General features: G+C 46.0%; 1 protein-coding gene and 1 long non-coding RNA gene across 2 annotated transcripts; one reads left to right on the top strand and one right to left on the bottom strand.

The window, feature by feature from the left end:
* The first annotated feature begins 2416 nt into the window (after positions 1–2416).
* Positions 2417–11374, top strand: LOC140258757 (uncharacterized). The gene is made up of 4 exons (XR_011905290.1): positions 2417–2484; positions 5649–5864; positions 8460–8552; positions 10417–11374. It is a non-coding gene; the product is annotated as an uncharacterized lncRNA (long non-coding RNA).
* C1QTNF8 (C1q and TNF related 8) lies at positions 7869–16013 on the bottom strand. The gene is made up of 3 exons (XM_072349395.1): positions 15735–16013; positions 9512–9749; positions 7869–8881 (listed from the first exon to the last, which is right to left on the bottom strand). Exons 2-3 carry the CDS (start codon positions 9738–9740, stop codon positions 8334–8336), a joined length of 777 nt encoding a protein of 258 aa, XP_072205496.1. The 5' UTR covers positions 9741–9749; positions 15735–16013; the 3' UTR covers positions 7869–8333.
* Between the last annotated feature and the right edge of the window lie 2056 nt (positions 16014–18069).

Raw genomic sequence — 18069 nt, 5'->3', positions numbered from 1 at the left:
TTTCATCCCCAAAGCCCCTAACCAATGACATTGCCAGTAATTAAGCAAATGTGGTTAGCAGTTTTATGGCTGATAAATTATAACTGCTATCCTTAATGAGCAGGGAGACTCAATTAGACAGGGTTAATATACCAAATAAAGGCTATTTGCTCCACTTCAGAGTCATCCAAAACGGAACACCCCAGCACTGGGAGATGCTGAGCACAGCATGCGGAGCACAGCCTCTCCAGAGGCTCTGATGACCAAACATTTGCTAATGTGCAAACCATTAGGAGACCTGTCACTAAACATCTGAAATCCCCAGGACATGGAATTTGAATCGTCTCCAGGAACAGACTGGGGCTGACTCAGTGCAGGCAGTGCTGGCTCTACACCCATCAAGTTGCTAAGTGCAGTGCATGCTCTGTCTGCTTGATTTTGCTTCATTCTGATCCCAGGGCTGTACGCTGGGGGAATGACTGAGGATTATATTAAATGGAGCCACAACCAGTGTGAGCCATTCAGCCATCACAAACGCAAGAGCATGGCTGGCCAGGAGTCATTGCCAATACCCTGTGTGCATAAATGTCCTTTCTCAGCTCTGATCCACTACTCCTGTGGGTCCTGATCGCATTGAACTCTGCCATTTCCTAATGAGCTAACTTAGTGCATTAGCTGCTCAGGGCTGCTTCAAGCCTCAGCATAATGGAGAGCAACTGAAGACACAGCCACTGCAAGAGCTGAGGTTGTGCAAGGAGCCTCTATGACTCAATGTGGTTAATCTAGCATCCCAAATCAGCGTGCCTGGCAGGATTTCTTTCTATATTTCCTGCATTGCATGCTCCTCCCAGCCATGTACTTCCATTCCCAGGAGAGCACACAAGGCTCTCTGCAACATATAATAAAGCCAAGGCATGCAGCCCTGCTGCCAAACTGGCACAGAAAGCACTGCACATCTGCATGGCAGGAGAACAAGGAGGAGCTGACATCCATGCCACCTACCCCAGCAGTTCTTTGGATCTTGTAACAGCAGGCATCAACACAGCAGCATTCTGTTCCGCTGCTGACAACTCGGTTCCCCACCCTGGTATATGGCTGCCATCAGTGTGTGATCTGAGGAGTACTTCTGACAGAAGGAGCAGGCTTCAGGGCCAGGCTCTCTGTCTACTCACAATTCTGCACTTTCAAAGCTTTTAAGTTGAGTTTAAGAGTGCTGGCATTCTCATTTTTCCCAGTTCTTTCAAGCTCTTCCCTCCCTGCTTTTAGCCAGGGCTGGAATCACAAACGATGGGGATTTCTGGTTGGGCCATTTCAGTTTTAGAGAAATCCTCATCAGTGAGATCAGGGACCTCAAACAGGAGTGGCCAATCCCAAAACCAGGCAGACCTGAGCCTGGCTGCTCGTGCCTGCCTGGACCCACTGGCCAACATCCGTACTGCAGGGTGCAGTTCACACCTCAGTATACAGCTGTCTTTTCAATCAGTGGGACAGTCAGAATTCTGCCTTGGAAAAGGACAAGAAGCACAGACAGGAAATCAGAAGGGAGAAAAGCCTTGTTGTAATTGATTTGCGTTCTTCCCTTCTCACAAACAGGGGTATATAGTCCTCTGGACACCCCCAGCAGCTGCTCATCTACCACAAAGTTCTGACATTTTGCATTAGCAAAATTAGCCCAAATAATGTGGCATTCTGTTTCCTGCAACAGAAGTTTTACTCCTTCCAGGACCTTTCAATATCAAAAGTAGGAAAAGGTCTGCAGCCATCAGGATGGCCTGTGAGCTGACACAGAGGTGCTTGTTTCACCCTGATGGAGGAAGGAAGCAATTTGTGCGAGCTGGCTTTAATGTAATTCTCCCTGGAAGAAAGGAGTTGCAAACAGCATTAGGCTGTCATGCCCAACGGATGGCAGCAATCATTGGGGTGCCCAGATTGTCTGCAGTAGCTTTTGGCTGGCACATGAAGTGCAGCTGCCAGTGAGAAAACTTCCTCTGATGTCAGAGAGAGGAAAAAGAGCCTCAATAAGGGAAAAAAGCTCTGCCCACATCCCTGCTTTGGCAGATGCAAGGTCAGAACTGCCCCTCTGCTCTGTGAGATCTCACCTGAAGCACTGTGTCCAAACGTGCAGTGCTTAGTGCAGGAGAGATGTGACCCTACTGGAGAATGGCACAGGGATGGAACACCTCCTTACGAGGAGTTTTGTTGTGATAGGACAAAGGACAAAAAGTGAGGAGGTATTCACTGTAAGATGTAAGGAAAAGTGCTAAAGGTGTTTGTATGGGAACTGTTGAGTCATGGCCTGAACCACTGATTGATCACCTGAGGAAAGGACCCGTCAGCCCTGGGAGCACAGGTGAAGGCAATTCAGCTGCATGACGGGAGGGGGTGAAGCCTGGCTGCACTTCTCCTAGACACCATTTAAGGGCTGATTACCACTGGGGAAGAATTTCTGGCTGGAGATCCTTCCTTTGTGGAGTCTTCACTGTGAGCCTAGGTCTTCAGAGGCAGGTGAGCACCTTTCCTTTTGTAATACCATCCTCTCTGCACCAGTCTTTCCAGTGATGATGGTGTTTATGCTAAGGACAGTAAGGAATGGTGTAGGGTGCTCATAGCAGTGGTGGTACCCCAACCCTGTACACACACATGGTCAGGCTGGATGGGGCTCTGAGTACTGATGGAGTTGTGGGTGTCCCTGCTCAGTGGAGGGAGTGGGACCACACAACATTCAGAGGTCCTTTCCAACTCAAATCGTTCTGTGATTCTATGAAAACTGCCTTCAAGCCCGGCCTGCAAGAAGATGGCTCCTGTCCCATCGTAGCCATATAGGGTGGAGTTTAAGAGGAGACTCTTTTACTGGTGGGTTTCTAATTGAAGACTTTGCAAGACAAGAAATATGTGAAGAATAATAATAGTAAAGCAAAAATGAAAACAACAACAAAAAAAGCACCATAAAAACAGCTACTGTGAACCACCAGAGAAAGAAACAACACAGGTTCACAGCTTCCAGATGCTGCTGCTTGGAGCTTTGCTGCTGAAAACTAAAACAAGAGGAAAACGGGTGTGCAAGTGAGGAAAGGCATCACCGGTTCTTGGCAGGAACAGGTGTGGTGTGCAGATAGCAGGGAGCACCCCATAGGGGCAGGATGAGAGTCCTCAGTCCTACCAACCGGGATGAAGGGCGAGGTAGGGACCGAGGGCTGCGGAGCATGTGCAAGCCAAAGGCTCAGCCTTTTAGCTCCCTATTGCTCCCTGGCTAAGTGGTTTCTATTTGTTTTAACACTTTCATCTTTTATCCGCTGCATTTTATCTGTTACTTTAAATCTTTGTAAGTGAATAGGTTCTTAGTAAAATCATTAAGTTCCATTCAACTCATCTAAACACAACCCATTAGCTTTATTTGTTGCCTGGTTGCCTTATCTGCGTCGATGTTATCTGGCTGTTCCTGTTGTAAAACAAAAAGTTATAGAGAGGAAGAAACCCGCTTGCCGAAGGCAGAGCTTCCTTTTGTTCTTACCCTGATAGAAAGGGATCTTTCTAGAAAGCCAGGTGAGATGCAAACTCACCCGAAATTCTCCTCTCCCCAAACAAGGCTGCAAGGAGAACAACAGGGTGGTATTCAGGCTGGCAGGGGACAGCTGGCAGCAGTGCTGTGACAAGGAGCACTGTAGTAAGGCAGTACTTGTCTGCAGGAGTGGGTGATGTGCTGAGGTTTGAGCCTCACGTAGCAGCAGCGTTGAACACCCACAGCTCACAGCTGCTCCAGGTCTCCTCTCACATCCCCAGATGTACTCAAGAAGAGGAGTTCAAGTTTTAATTTGCATTTGATCTTCGGTTTTTAAGACTGTTGGCAAAAGAGATGAGGCGAGTAGTCTGAACTATTGAGCATGCAGAACCCTCATGGTAAGCTGCTCAGTGCTGGGTCAGGCTTTGTAACAGGCTAAAAACAGCAGTCCAACCAGAGGTGCAGCTTGGAAATGTTGCCAGATCCCATCCTGAATACTTACAGGAGAAAACGCAGGCACTGAGCTGGAGTTCAGAGGAACTTGCATCTGAACCAAGTCAGCAGAATAGGGATTTTCTGCTCTTGCTTGGCTGGAAGAAGCCTGATACACCAGTTCAGCCTTTGCTGAGGCAAGAGAGAGCTGTGATCACTCAGTTACTGGGGAACGGCTTATTGCCGCAGGCTGAAATCAGACTAAAGAGCTGGGCTACCTTCAAAGAGCAAAGTTGAAAGGCTTCAGCACAGAGCAAAGGCTCCAGACCCAAAGTGCAGCTCAGAGACTTGCTGTACAGCAGGGAGCAGCAACAGGAGCAGCACATCCTCTCTGCAGGACAGCACAAACTCACTGTGGGAGCACCAGAAATGAGCCCTGCCCATGCAGGGGCTTGGCAGGAGTGAAACTGCTTCAGCAGTGAGCTCAGGGCACTGAGTCAGCCCTCCCAGGCTCTTCTCTCACCTGTTTTTCCTGCTCCTTGCATCACAAATTCATACCTGCTGCTGAGCCTACAGGAATGTGAAAAACCTAATTTCTACTTGCTGCTCTATTCATTGACAAACAGGAGGCAGAAATAAGAAGAGGTATCTTAAATAAGATGATGTCTGCTTTGCAGCTCGCTAAAATAGACTCAGAGTCAATGAACTGCTTTAGAAGTTTAATCAACTTAGATGAGAACACCACAGAACAGCAGGATCTAACCAGAAGCAGAGCATGCATAATAGGAATAAATAGGAGAGAAAACTGGAATTACACAGAGCTTTTAGTTTCTTTGCTGCCATTTGGCATTGAGAGCACCAAGCTCTAGCCCAGCCACTGGCTCTGCCAGGTGTAATGAGTGCTAATAGCACTGTAAGCTATTTAGTCAGATACCAGTTGTTTATCATAGCCAGGACTATGAACTCTTCAATAGTTCCTTCTAGAGAGTATTTCTGAGGGTTATTTGGAGACTGCACCAGAAGGCACCTTATTCCTTAAAGAGCAAAGGGTTCCTGGAGGGTCCATGGGAGAGCAGCAGGACCAAGCAGAGCCCTGGTGTCACCATCACACTCTGCACTGGTGCAGCCCATCACAGGGAATAGGTGAGACATGCGTGCACTCAGAACTCCAATGCCATGCCTGTGAGTGTGAGGATCCTTTCCTGCTTTATGCTTGCAGAGATTTGTACCTAAAGCAAACCATAGAGTAATTGCATAGCTGAGAAAGGGCTCTGCACAAATCCTACAAACATGATGCTTCATTTGCTGCGATCATGTAACAAAGGGAAAAGAATGAGTCTGTTTAGAAGTCACCAGATAAACTCAATGGGGCAGATAGAGCCCCAGGACTTACTGAGCTGCATTGCAGGATTTCCTCTGTGTGGGTTTTGGGACACTGGGAATTGCAGCTGGAGCTTCTGCCTGCGGGGTTTTTTAGTAGGAATTACTTTCTATGGCTTTTTTGGAGTTTCATCAGGCTGAAATGCTGAAACTTCAATCTGTAGAAGAGGAAGGTTAAAGAGACACTGAGCAGCAATCTGGTTTGTTCCATCGTCCTGAGGCTGAGCTGCTCTTATCGTTTCCAGCAGATCCTGGGATAGAGCACTTGTCTTCCCTGCAGCAGCTGCCACCTGCAGACTTTGTGTCTCCTTGAAGGGTTTGTTCCTAATGCTGACCATAAATCTTGTTCCATCCCCAGGTCATTCGCTTGCTCTCCCCATTCATCACCTTCTCAGTAGAAGGAGAGATGCTGACCCAGCGTGCTCCTCCGTGTGAGGTGCTGCTCTGGGGCTCTGATGCTGAGGACATGAAGGAGAGGATGATGTTACATGAGTTTATCTCCTTGCTGTTACCAAGGACTGGGCTAAGAGGTGCAAACACAGGACAGCTTTGAGGTCAGAAAACAAGAGGAAAGGTATGTCGTCATTTTCTGTTTTCATCTTCCCATATCAGGAAAAGGAGATTTCTGTGAGTAGCTGATCTGGCCCATTATCTGCTGCTGCAGAAGACTCTGGTTCTGCTCTTTCAGCTCCATGTCCAGGCCTTCTGTAGTTCACTCTGCTGAAGCCATGCAGGCTACACCTTCCATAAGATCTCTGGGGGGGACAAGAGCTGGAGCTTTGAGTAAAGCACACCTGAGTTGTATGATGGTGGCTGAGGCAGTTTTGTCATTTCTTATTGTGTTTATTGCTCTCAGAAGAAAAGACAAACAGAAAGCCTGACCGATTCCTGATGGTTATTTCCAAGTGTGAAATTTAAGGCAAATTAAAGATAAAACAGAAATTGCCCCATTTCTTTATCATTTGGTTTTGAGCACTTAACTCTTATTTCCTCCCCCCCCCCCTCTTTCAAATGAGAACTGAAAAAGCTTTTTTGTCAAATTGTCGTGGATTGCTGGAAGGATTTAAATTCCATTCCAACAAAGAGGCCCTGGCAGGCTGCCTGTATGCTGATGAGCAGCTCTAAAATATTTGTGCTTTGGATTTGGCTCATTAAGCTGCTCTAAATGGGGATGCTTGTCCCAGCCCTTGAAGTTGAAAAATGGAGGGATGTATTCCGAATGTGGCGTAGGGATGCTTTTCTACATCTCTCTCTTTTTTCTTCAGGTATTTCCTTTGTTTTGTTTCCTCCCAAGATCTTGACGGCTCAGGCCGTAAGTTCAGCAATAATAAGAATGACTAATTTGAATAATGTGTGCAAACCAATAACTTTTTTCATTATTTGCAAGGCTATTCCGCACCAGCAACCAATGTGGCTTTAATGACTTGCCTGCCTATGGTGCTGGCATATCAGCCAAGAGCGTTTTGAATGTATCCTATCAGGGCTTCTGTTAAGTGTTATGGAGAGACACGTGTACAGATATATAGATTTTTTTGCTTCCTTCCTGGTAGAAAGCAACTTTTCCCCAGTTAGTGTGCATTGAACATAAGCGTGATCCAAGGGTGTTTTTCCCAGTGCCAGATTAGGTGCTGTCAATAACTCCAGTTGGTTGTGACATTTTAAGAAGGCTGGATCATATATATATATATATATTTTTTTTTTTTTCCTCTTAATTAAAGTCAGTGCAGCAAACAGTGGATGGGGTGAGCTGGAGGTGTGCAGAGCCACTCACTATGCAGGGGATGTTAGACAGCCCCAGTGGATAATTCCAGCTCCACTGCAGGTTGTGGCTTTCTGCAGCTGCAACGTCGAGGTGGGGAGTGGTGCAGGAGGGAGGGACAAAGGGGGAGAAGGTGGTAATGATTGGGGGGGAAAAAGCAAATGCCTTCAGTGAGTGCAGTAGGAAGGCTTCTGCAAGCACGTGTGCTTGCTTGGGGCTGGCACCTCTCTGTCAGTGCTCTCAGCACTAAGTGGCGTGCTGCAAACAAGCAATGCAGCCATTAGGGCTTTTACCATCACCCTAATGGAAGCTGCTGATTAGGAAGCTTTTTTAGAAGGAGTGGGGGGAGGAAGAAAAGAAAGGAAAGGCTGTTGGTGGCAGCTGGGATGTCTGACAGCAGGGCATGGGGGGTCTGCGTGAGACACCCTTGGGAGGGATTTTAAAGCTCAACAACTTTCCCACTTTTCCTGCTGAGGGTTTCAGCAGGCTGTGCTGGAAGTGGGAGCAGATGTGATCTTTCAAGGCTGATAAACCATTTTTCATCGTGCGTTGACTTGCAGATCCGCTACTTAAACATTCCCATCTTTGCTAAAATTGAGACCTCAGGAAGATTTGGTATTTATTGAATTTCTGCATCCTGATACTCATCTGAGAGCACCTTCTGACCAGCAAAGGAGAATCAAAGGTTTCTGTCTAGTTTCTGGAGTCCTTTGGTGCTTAAGTGGAAGTGCCACCTGAGGTGCTGATGTAGAACCGAGTGCTCAGTTGGTGCTTTTAGCCTTGTGCTGTGAAAAGCATATGGAAAGAAACAAAGCTAGTGCATTCAAAGCAATCTGTTTATTTCAGCTACTTTTTTGAACAGGTGTGGGTAGGTGAGGCACAGCAGTGAAGCAATTTGTCTTCATGTATCCTTCATACAAATGGCTCAAGGTACAAACAGGAGGGGATGGGCAAGGAATGAGGTTTCTTACTGCTGCATGCACCTCTCCATTTTGATGTGAAACCAAATTCCCTATAATATCACTGCTGGTAGCGAAGCACCTTTTTTCCCTCCTGGTTTTCTGGGCATGCTAAGGGATAAAGCCTTTTGTGGTCATAGTTTGCAGCACCTTGAAGCCCCATCACCTCCATTCTCAGGTGTCCCTTGCATGGACACAAGGCCACCAGGAGGCTGCCTGCTGCAGTCCTTCCAAGCAGAGCTTGATGTGCGTTTCTAAAAGGGAGGACACTAATGCATCACAGAGAAACCCCTACCAAAGCTCTGAGCCTGAAGCTGAGGAACAGCTACTCTACAGCTGGCTTGATTAAATGGCCGTTGAAGATGATGTAAACATCAGACTCCTCACTATAGATGGCATTTTCTCGCTCCCGTTTGAACATCCTCACCCAAACCTCATCTCCTTCCTGCAGGTCCAGCATCAGGCTCTGGCTCTGCATGATGCTCCGGTCACTGGGTTGGGCATAGAGGATGACCATCTCCTCCTCGTTCTTCATCAGGTGCAGGTAGGTCTCCTTGAAGTTCCAAGTGTGGACATTGAGGCTGAAGTAGTAGATTCCTGGCACGTAGCAGAAGAACTTCCCTGAGAACATGTTGAAGTGCTTGTAGAGGTTCACAAACTCGGTGTCGAAAATGACTTGCTGGAAATAGTCTGAGCTATGCAAGGGCTTTCTGCGACCCACTGAGAAGGCAGCATAGAGCTGCTTGCATGAGTGACCTTGGGGGCCAGGCTGGCCTTTCTGGCCCTTCCGTCCATTGAAACCACGTAGCCCTCTCTCTCCTTCCTTCCCAGCTGCTCCAGGGTGCCCTTTCTCTCCCATTTCTCCCTTCTCACCTGCAAACATAAAAGAAAACGGAAGATGTCAGGCACCATCACCCTCTTTATTCTCATGCCAGGTGAAAGCTTGGTCTTATGGAATTCACAGTGCTGATGCACAGAATAGTGAAGTAGTGAAACTCCATTACCTGACCAGATCACTTACACGGATCCAGCTGAATGCACAGCTCAGGGCAAGAAAAAAGAATTGGCTAAAGATTTGGCTTAAGTCTGATTTGGTCCATGAGCAGGCTTTGTCTGGTCTGCATGTCTCTACTCATAGCACTCCCTGACATATCTCCTATATTGTATGCTTAATTATTAATGTCTTACTTTGTAAGACAAAGTATATCAAATGGGAAAAGCAAGTGAGGCTTTCCACTTGTTCTTTATTTCTTATTCTGAGGAATAATTTTCGGATAACTGTTGTATTTGTTTTTTATTATGATATAACTTGAGCTCTCAGTGATTCCGTCTTCTGATGGGTTAGAGCCTCTTGCCGCTGTGCACACACAGCCTGTTCCATGTCACTCCCTGGGTAAATAAATCAGATGAGTTTCTCAGTGTAGGAAAGAGCAAAACCTGCCAGATGACGATGTGCAAACAAGATGGAGGAAGGATGTTATGACCACGACCACCTCTACCCACCTTTGAGGATGGTGATGTCTATGGTTGGCTGCACTTTGGGTACCGAGGCAGCGGGATCACTGCTCATCCTTGTGTACCTTGAGGAGATGATGGAGACAGGCTGCTCTGAGGGCCCGCAGCACCGCACACATGACAGGCGCCGTGGCTCCCGCCTTGGCAGGTCCTGCTCTGCCATGGAGCTGGGGATGGACACCAGGAGCAGCAGCAGGAACACGGAGCTCATCTTCATCCAAGCCAGCTGGAGCAGGCAAAGAACAAACAATTAACATGATGATTCGGATCAGAGCCACTGATGGGCCATCTGCTAATGTTGCCGCAAGGTGCTTTTCTGATTAATTATTAGCTTATCTTGTAGTGGCACTAGGAGACTCCAGGTAGGAAGGGTTCCCCACAGCATACTGTTTACAAGCAATGGAAAAGGCAATCCTCATCCTGCATTACTTATGGTTGAAATGTCTTTCAAGAGACAATGCATAAAAGCAGGAAAGAAAAAAACACATTTTGAGATTAGAAGTGAAGGCTGAGGTCCTTAAAGGTGCAGCAAGCACTGCTCAAGCTGCTGGTACTGCCTGGCTGGGGTTGGAATTGCCCTTGCAAAAGGTGCTGGGTGAAAAGTGTTATTTAATAACCACTTCTCGTTTTGCTGTCCTGAAAAATGAAAAATCGGATGCAGAAAATGAAACTTCATAGAAATATTTATCTGATTTTTATTTTATTTTTTTGAGAAAAGTGATGGTGGAAAAATGGACTTAAAAAGTAAAAGCGTTTCTCTTTTTAGATGGTTTCCTAACCTTTTGCTGGTAATCTTTCTGACATGACCCAGCCAAGCGGTTTGTGGCTTTGACTATGTCCATTTGCTTTTCTTAACATAGTTCCTCTGGACATTGCCTATTTTTATTTTCCAGTGGGCAGAACACAGAGCCAAATAGCTGCAGCAGGCATGGACCAAACTGGGGTTTGTTCTGCACAAAGAGATGCTTGAGAACATCTGCATTTTCAGCTGATACTGGCAAGCCCCAAAGGCCCTGAATACTGGATGAAATGAACAGGCAAAAAGAAGTTTCTGGTGGTGACTGGTGAGCAAGTTTTTCTTTGAACTCCCCTCTACCCTCCATCTATGGAGGGAATGGAGCCGGTGGAAGGCGAATGGCTCCTCATACCATGCATAATTAGCATCATTCTGCTCACTGCAGTGGTATCTCAGACAGGTTTTGGAATGATGCCTTTTTTGGACCTTATCCAAAGTCCAATTAGTGAGATGGACTCTCAGTGACCTCAGGCTGGGAACAGCTCGTAGAGCTCCTCTTCTACCAGTTCTAATTCCTGGAATAGGTGGGGATGGTAATACCTAGAAATCCTTGCTTTCAGAAATGGAACAATGAGCATTTTGCTGAGGGAGAGAAGGCATCTACCCATGAGTTACACAAAGGCTTCACTGGGCACACCATGGAGTAGTCAAGAAAATACAGGAAAAAAAATGATTAGTTTGGGGCAAGGAAATTGGGTTGTACAGTCATTGCAGGGAGATGTTTTCTTTCAGTTCTAACCTGCCCCGAAAGAGCTGTCATTCACACCTTTTATTACTTGGTGTAATCCAGCTCCCTGGAAACTAGATGAATACTTATTAGCAGCAATATAATAACTTTGCTTCTGACATCAGTGGAAGTTCTTTCATCAAACCTGTCATAACTTGAAATGATCTTTCTATTTGTAATTGTACCTTATTCTAGGTACAAGTCTGAGGGATTAATGCTCTTTTGTATCAGCGTTCGGGGCCTGAATTCTCATTTTCATTAAGTCCTTTTTAATTTTCATTCAGTCTTTAAGCCATCTTTGTGCTGCCAACCAGGACTAGAAATGTAATGCGAGCTTAAATGGATAACATATCATAAATAAGCAGCCTGTACGTGACTAGAATAAAAAAGCTTGCACTACGAGAGAAGGTTTGGGGTCTGAGGAATGTTTTTGGGGTCTTCTTTGCAGTGATTAAAGCTTGTGCATATATTATATGTAATGGTCTAAGGAAGACCGCATATTCACTCAGAGACCCAGACAACTGGGGCCAACATATCTTCTGTATGACTAAAAGCTATTTAGTTCTTAGGACTGTAGGTAGTCAATAATCTGGGGATAAAGTCTAAGGCATTTGAGGCATTTGATTACATTAGCTGAGCATTAAAAGTGGAGGACATAATTGCTCATAATACCTTCATGAAGGAGAAAGAGCATTCATTAAGAGGAGCATTCATAATGGGTGGTACGCAGAGGCTTCATAAATATGAAGGAATCACTTCTACGTTTCTATAGGCCATTATTCTCCTTAAGATGAAGTTCCTATTTTCAGACATGGTTTAAGGAAGAGAAGTTGGAGTGAAAAATCAGTGTTCAGGTTTTACACCTTTTACATTACTATAATCCAAGCACCCATTGAGGAAATCGTGGCCATTTGCGTGATTCATGAAGAACAATTACTCAAGTTATTGGCGAGGAAATTGCATTCAGAAAATAGAGCCAAGCAGGCACAAATCCAGTCAATTCAGGGCATCCTGAACTGACACCCAGAGCTTCACACACATTTTCCTTCATGATTTCACATTCCCAAGCAGCTCAATCTTCTGGAAATGGTGTCAGATGTGCATTTGGGGCCAAGCTAATTTTTTTTGTGTGTGCATGTATGTGTCACCGTCCTCCCTGCTGAATACAGAAACACGTATTTGGTTGCAAAATAGCTGATCAGTTGAAGCTTTATTGATGTATGCAGATAAACAGAGTTTCAGTTTTTACAGTTTGCTTATTACAGTCAAGAGAGGAGTGAAGGAGTAAAACACGAACAAAGTGGAAGGAGGGGGGGAGTGTGGGAAGGTTGAAAGAATGAAGAATCCAGTTGTATGGGGTTCAGGTTGAAAGGCATCCAACTTTAAACCAGAGGAATGAAGTGTGCAGCAGGAAAGGAAATAAACTATAATGATTTTCATGTCAGTCTGAAGAAAAAAAAGAAGATTATTTGGGCCAAATTTTAGAGGAGAAGCAAACACAATTCTCATGGTGGTAGGGAAATCAAACCTGATGCCATAAAGAAAAGATAAAAAGGGAAGATAGAGCTCAGTGCTTGAGATCTATGAGGAAATGTGAGCTGCTGTTTTTAGCTATTGTAATTTTTTCACCCCCTAAGGATAATTATTTTGACTTCATTTTGTCAAATGTGTCAGTGGTGGATTTGACACTTATCCCCTTCAGAAGGCAGTGAGCAAAGAGCTCAGCACTGTTCTGCTCCAGGGAAAACTCTTCTGCTGGCTTTGGAAACTTTAGAGTCCATAAATGTTTCATCTGGACACATAAGGAGGTTCTCAGCCCTTCCTTTCTCAAAAAGATTTCTCCAGTTCAGCTTCTTTGGCTCTTCATTGAGCTTGAGTTCATATTGAAGCAGTTGATGGATAAATGAGTTTGAAACATTTCCAATGCAAATCGTGTTGTGACATTCAGAAAAACACGAACTCTTTGGTTGTTTCTGGTGCTTCCTGCAGAATGCCTTGGGAGCAGGGAGCTCATTGTGAGGCCGGGCATCCAGCTGGTTCAGGTGCAGTACATAATGCTAAGATAAATGATCTCAGTCTCCTCCAAATGCTCCAGAGTCTCCCCACTGAGTGGACAGATCAGTTTACAACACACCATATAACCCAACAGGCATTCTATTTGTGCCTTAAAACTGCTGGTTTTCCCACAACACCTGTCATTCCTGGTGTCTACCAGCTTAGAAAAGCAAATCCCTTCCATGCAGAGCTTTAGGGATGCCACAAATGTTTGTGAGGGAAGGACAAAAACCATTTGTTTCTATTCTGGGAGTTAAACGAGGTGATAATTTCTACCTGCGTGCAACTTCTTATTTAAATACATTTGCTTGGCACTGAGAGCACCTTGATTGATTTCTCGGTTCATGATTGAGTTTAATCTCACAGCTCAAAGTAGTAGCTTATGTATGAGATGCATTTGCTCATGCAAAGCTTTTTTAATGACGCTGTATTCCTGAAGAATTTTAACACTTCCATCTAAAGCATCACACCTGGGCAACAGCAAGGACAAAAAAATCCCATTATATCTGCAAAAATAGCTTACTTGCTCTGAACGTGGGAAAAAATAAAAGGAAACAAAGTCTGGGTTCTGAGCCAAAGGGATCTCCCCTGTATTAGCAACGTGGGGTCAGCAGAGTCCAAACCATGATGGGTCACCATGAGCTCTGCAAGCAGCTCCTATGGGATATATCAGGCTTATTCTATCACAGGCTAGTGGTACAGATCCGCATTAACCCACTGCAGAGCACTGTTTTCAATGGCACAAGTGTGGGTACATTATGTCCTTACCTTACAGGGGTGCTCGGAGATTAAATCCCAGCCATCACTGTGCTGAGCTCATACACTGCAGCAGCAAGAGTTCATGAGGCAGAAATCATTCCTGGATCCTGGAGCAGCACTTTAAATTTTTGCTAACGTTTTACTTCCTGTTATTGCTACGGCTTCACTTGGAAAAGCAATCTATGACCATCTTTGCTCTGAATTCACTGTACATGGGACAATGCCAGCCGCTGCCCATTTTCATTTGTGATAAATCCAAGCCAAAAACCCATGAGGTCGGTTAAGATTAAAACCCTACTTGCGCCGCAGGGATGGAAAACACATGGATGTGTCAGCTTCAGACCTTGGCACCATTCCAGAGGCAGAAGTTATTCAGCTTCTGCTTTTCTTCTTTTTTTTTTTACCTTTTGTCTCCTTGCACACCCCGAGCTCCTTGCTGCTCCAGCCTGCCTCGCATTGTCAGCAGCAGGAAATGAAGCAGTGCTGAGGCCGCTCCTGTCTGGATGCTGGAACTTCCTCTTGGAAACAATTTGTTTGAGATTCTTTTTTTTCCTTTCCCCCCAGGAGGATCTAAATTTTCTTCACGAGTCCAAAACTGCAGCGGAGCATCAGTGCTGAGCACGGGGTGGTTCTGCTCCAACGTGATGCTGCAGAGATGGCCGTCTCAAGCTGGACATTAGCAGCCTGTGTGCAGCCATGGGGCGACTTGAAGTCTTGCAGATGAGGATATTTGGATCCCAAAGAGCAGCATGGTTTAAAAGTTTCCACTGTCAGCAGTGGTTTGCAGATGACCTTGTTAACGCCCTCTTGCCTGCAGTGTTTATACATTGCGCTGGGGTGAAGAGGGGTTGGGAGCAATGCTGGGGACAGCTTGAGCCCTGGGAGCTGGCTCAATGGAGTCACAGGCAGGATCTGGCTGAGAGGCCCAGGAATGCTATCTGCATCTGCAGTTTGTAGTGGCCACTGGGATGTTTGGTTAGAGTTTGTAGATTTTCTGGGTAGTTTTATTTTTGGATGAACTTTGGCATGTGGATGAAGTCTCTGATGTCCCTGCCCAGGAGGAGCTGTTCTAGCTGTGATGCCCACAGGAACACCATCACTCACACTGATGTGCAGCAGCATCCTGCGGGGTGACCATGTTGCCACACACATAGAAAGAGGTGAGGATCCCAAGTAAAGCCCCTCTCCTGTTGCTGCACACACCCAGGCCCAGGGAATTCCATGGATTTAATGTAGGTGCTCTGCAAGTGCCCTAAGGGAAGAAGGTGTTTCTGTGTGGAAATGGATGGGTATACATGGGCACCAGTGTCTTCACACGGTACCAAACTACAGTCGGCTATCACCCATCACAAAGAGGCAGCAAAAGGACTTTTTCTGGCTCCAAAACAAACGCCCTTCCCAATACAAGCCCAGACAGTGATTCAGCCCTTGCTGCTGCCGCACCAGCCCTCTTGCACTGAAATCATTTGCAGGGCAGATTCTCCCACTGAGCAAAGAGCACTGGTGAGGTGAATGGCATCAAGGCTCCTTCACCTATCATATCTGAAAGGCACATTCCTGGGCATGGTTCTGCTCCATCCTGCCCAGGCTGCAGCCCCATCCTGAGCACAACCAGACCGGGCAGTGCTGCTGCAGCTGAGGGTGGGTGAGGAAGCAAGCAGCACTAGCAGAAACAAACTACAGCCGGTGCAGCAGTAACCTGGCCTCGTGCTTCTTTCTCCTGCTGTGGTGGAGCAAAAGAGAGGAGGCAGTGTGGGCAGAGACCACCTCTTGCTATGACTCACCCACACAACCTGCTTCTGCAGGGTGGGAACGTTTTGTTCCCCATAGCAATAGTATTTTTCTCCCAACATATTCAGACCCATTTAACTTACCTTGTGACTCAGAACCCTGTCTCTTACTTTCCTTGCTGTTGCTTAGCAGGATGCATAATATGAAAGCTGCCGTTCAGTCAGTTTCTTCAGTCCTCGGCAGCTGCTGCAGCTTCCTAGCTGGAGTCCAAATGAAACACTGAAAGTTCGTTCTGCTCCTTATGAAATCCAGCAGCTCGGTTGTTTGCAAAAGCTATTTTTTTTTTTTTTTCCTTGGTTCTTTGCTTGCATCAACTTGTGCTGAGTTTCTGTGCTTTTGTCCTGCTACGGTTTCCCTACAACGCTCAGCCAGTCTGTCTGTCTGCTCGCACGATGCCTCACACAATGATGGAAATGAAAACCAAAAGAAAATTGTGAATAAGGGGAAAAAATAAAACAAACCCAAAACCACAGACCCAAAACCACATTCAGTGTTCCAGCCAAAGGAGAAAGTGCTGGGATCACATGGAAATAATTTTTCTTTGGGAGATTTCAGCATCATTTTGGGCAGGAGAAAGGAGGAAGAAAAATACACAGTGAAAGCTCAGGCATCTGTGCAGCTCTTTTCCAGAGAGGTAGATTTAGGGACCACCTCAGGAAGGTGATATGCGGCAGCAGCACCTTCCCAGTGCAAAAGGATGCTGGTTTCTCTCCCTGCCTTAAAGGTCTGGGGGATAAACCCTGATGCCAAACCACCCGTGCTGGGATGCAGTGAGTGCCAGCATCCTAGGAATGAGAAAGGAAGGAAAGCTAGAGCACATTTGTGGCTTTATTTAAAGCCAGAAAAAAAGATGTGAGTGCACAAAATAATGCAAGCTCCGCCATCATTCCAGCAGTAAAGCTTCAGAAGAAAAGCAGCATCTTTGATCGCTCTGAGAACACTGGGAGAGAAAAGGTGTATTTTGTCTTCTCTCAGCACACTTCTCCACTTCAGGTCACAGCTCAGTGCTTTAAATACCTCTCCCCTGCAGTCCTGGCCAGACTACAATGCTTGGACCCCTCACCATGAGGGCTTTATCCCATACCTTGACCAGGTTATGCTTCTTTTTGGCACATTGCCTGTCCCCAATTGCTCAGAGCTGTGGTCAGAGGCAGGGAAACAGACATCATGCTGGAAAAGGGGTTTTGGACATCATTGCAGATTTTTATTTTCTTTTTAAAGGCAATGATAGCATTTAAAGATGTAGGGTGGATCTGGGTTATGTAATGGAGAATGCAAATTGTTTACAGCTGACTTAAGCCAGGGATGTTTTCATATCAGCAGTGGTAGAGGAAACTAACAGGTGATTAAAACAGACTGCAGCGCTAGTTTTCTATTAATTCACAAATCTGCAACCAGGGGGACAGTGAGGAGGACCAAAGGTTGCTGGGGAGAGAGTGCTGATGCTGTACCACAGGGAAGACTTACAGACCAGTGCTGTGTTCAAAGGCTTCATCAGTGAAACACTGAGGTTTGCTGCTGTCCCAATGTGAACCCAAGCAGTGTCCAGCTCTCATGAGTCACCTCCAGCTCGGGGCTCCTCCAGGCTTCCTGGAGCACTTCCTGCTCTTGTCCTTCTCCCTACTCATTCCCACCTCCATCCCATCCCTGTCCTCGTTCACTTCCTCATCTCCATCCCTGTCCTCAGCCTCATCCTTCTCCCTGTTGCCATCATCTCCATCCCTATTGCCATCCCCTCCCTGCAGGAGCAGGCTGTGCCCAGCACAAGCCAATGGGGAATGGTCACGCAGAGGGGAGCATGTGGTTGCAGCCTTTCAAAAGCAGCCAGGAAAAGAAAACTCTTACTCATTTTTTTGGAGGGACCTTAAAGCACCTCTAAGAAAAGAAATAACTTTGTCTCACATATGCCAACCAAAAGCTTGCTTTTATATATATATATCTTTTCCTCATGGTGAATTGGTAACTGTAGCACAGAGGTTGATTTTCCCTATTTTTCTTAAAGAAACAGAGCTTGAAATTAACCTTGGAAGGAGCTTGGTGTTCCACTTGGCTGTGTTGGCTCTCCTTGAAGCAACCCCTGCAGCCCCACTTCTGGGGGCTGTTGCTGACTGCTTCCTTCTTGCTTGGTCCCACAAGATCATCTGGGCTGCAGAAACAAATATTCTACATTTACATACTGTGTCATTGTAGAGGCACCACATGGCTTATTTGCATGCGTACGAAAATAGCTCCTAGATGTCACCTAACAGAAAGAGTGTTAGAAGCTCTGAAAATGACCTTAGCTGGGCAAAAACTGTACAAAACCAGTTTATAGGAGATATTTTAATTTTCACTCTGAAACTTGGGAACAGACATAAACTGTTATGGGAACGGCGTCTGGCATCAGAGCCAGTCTCTCCAGATTAAACAGGTTCTCTG

Source organism: Excalfactoria chinensis, chromosome 14 (genome assembly GCF_039878825.1).
Source record: "Excalfactoria chinensis isolate bCotChi1 chromosome 14, bCotChi1.hap2, whole genome shotgun sequence".
Classification (NCBI taxonomy): domain Eukaryota; kingdom Metazoa; phylum Chordata; class Aves; order Galliformes; family Phasianidae; genus Excalfactoria; species Excalfactoria chinensis.
Note: the sequence above shows the minus strand (reverse complement) of the source record. Positions and strands in the feature narration are given on the sequence as shown.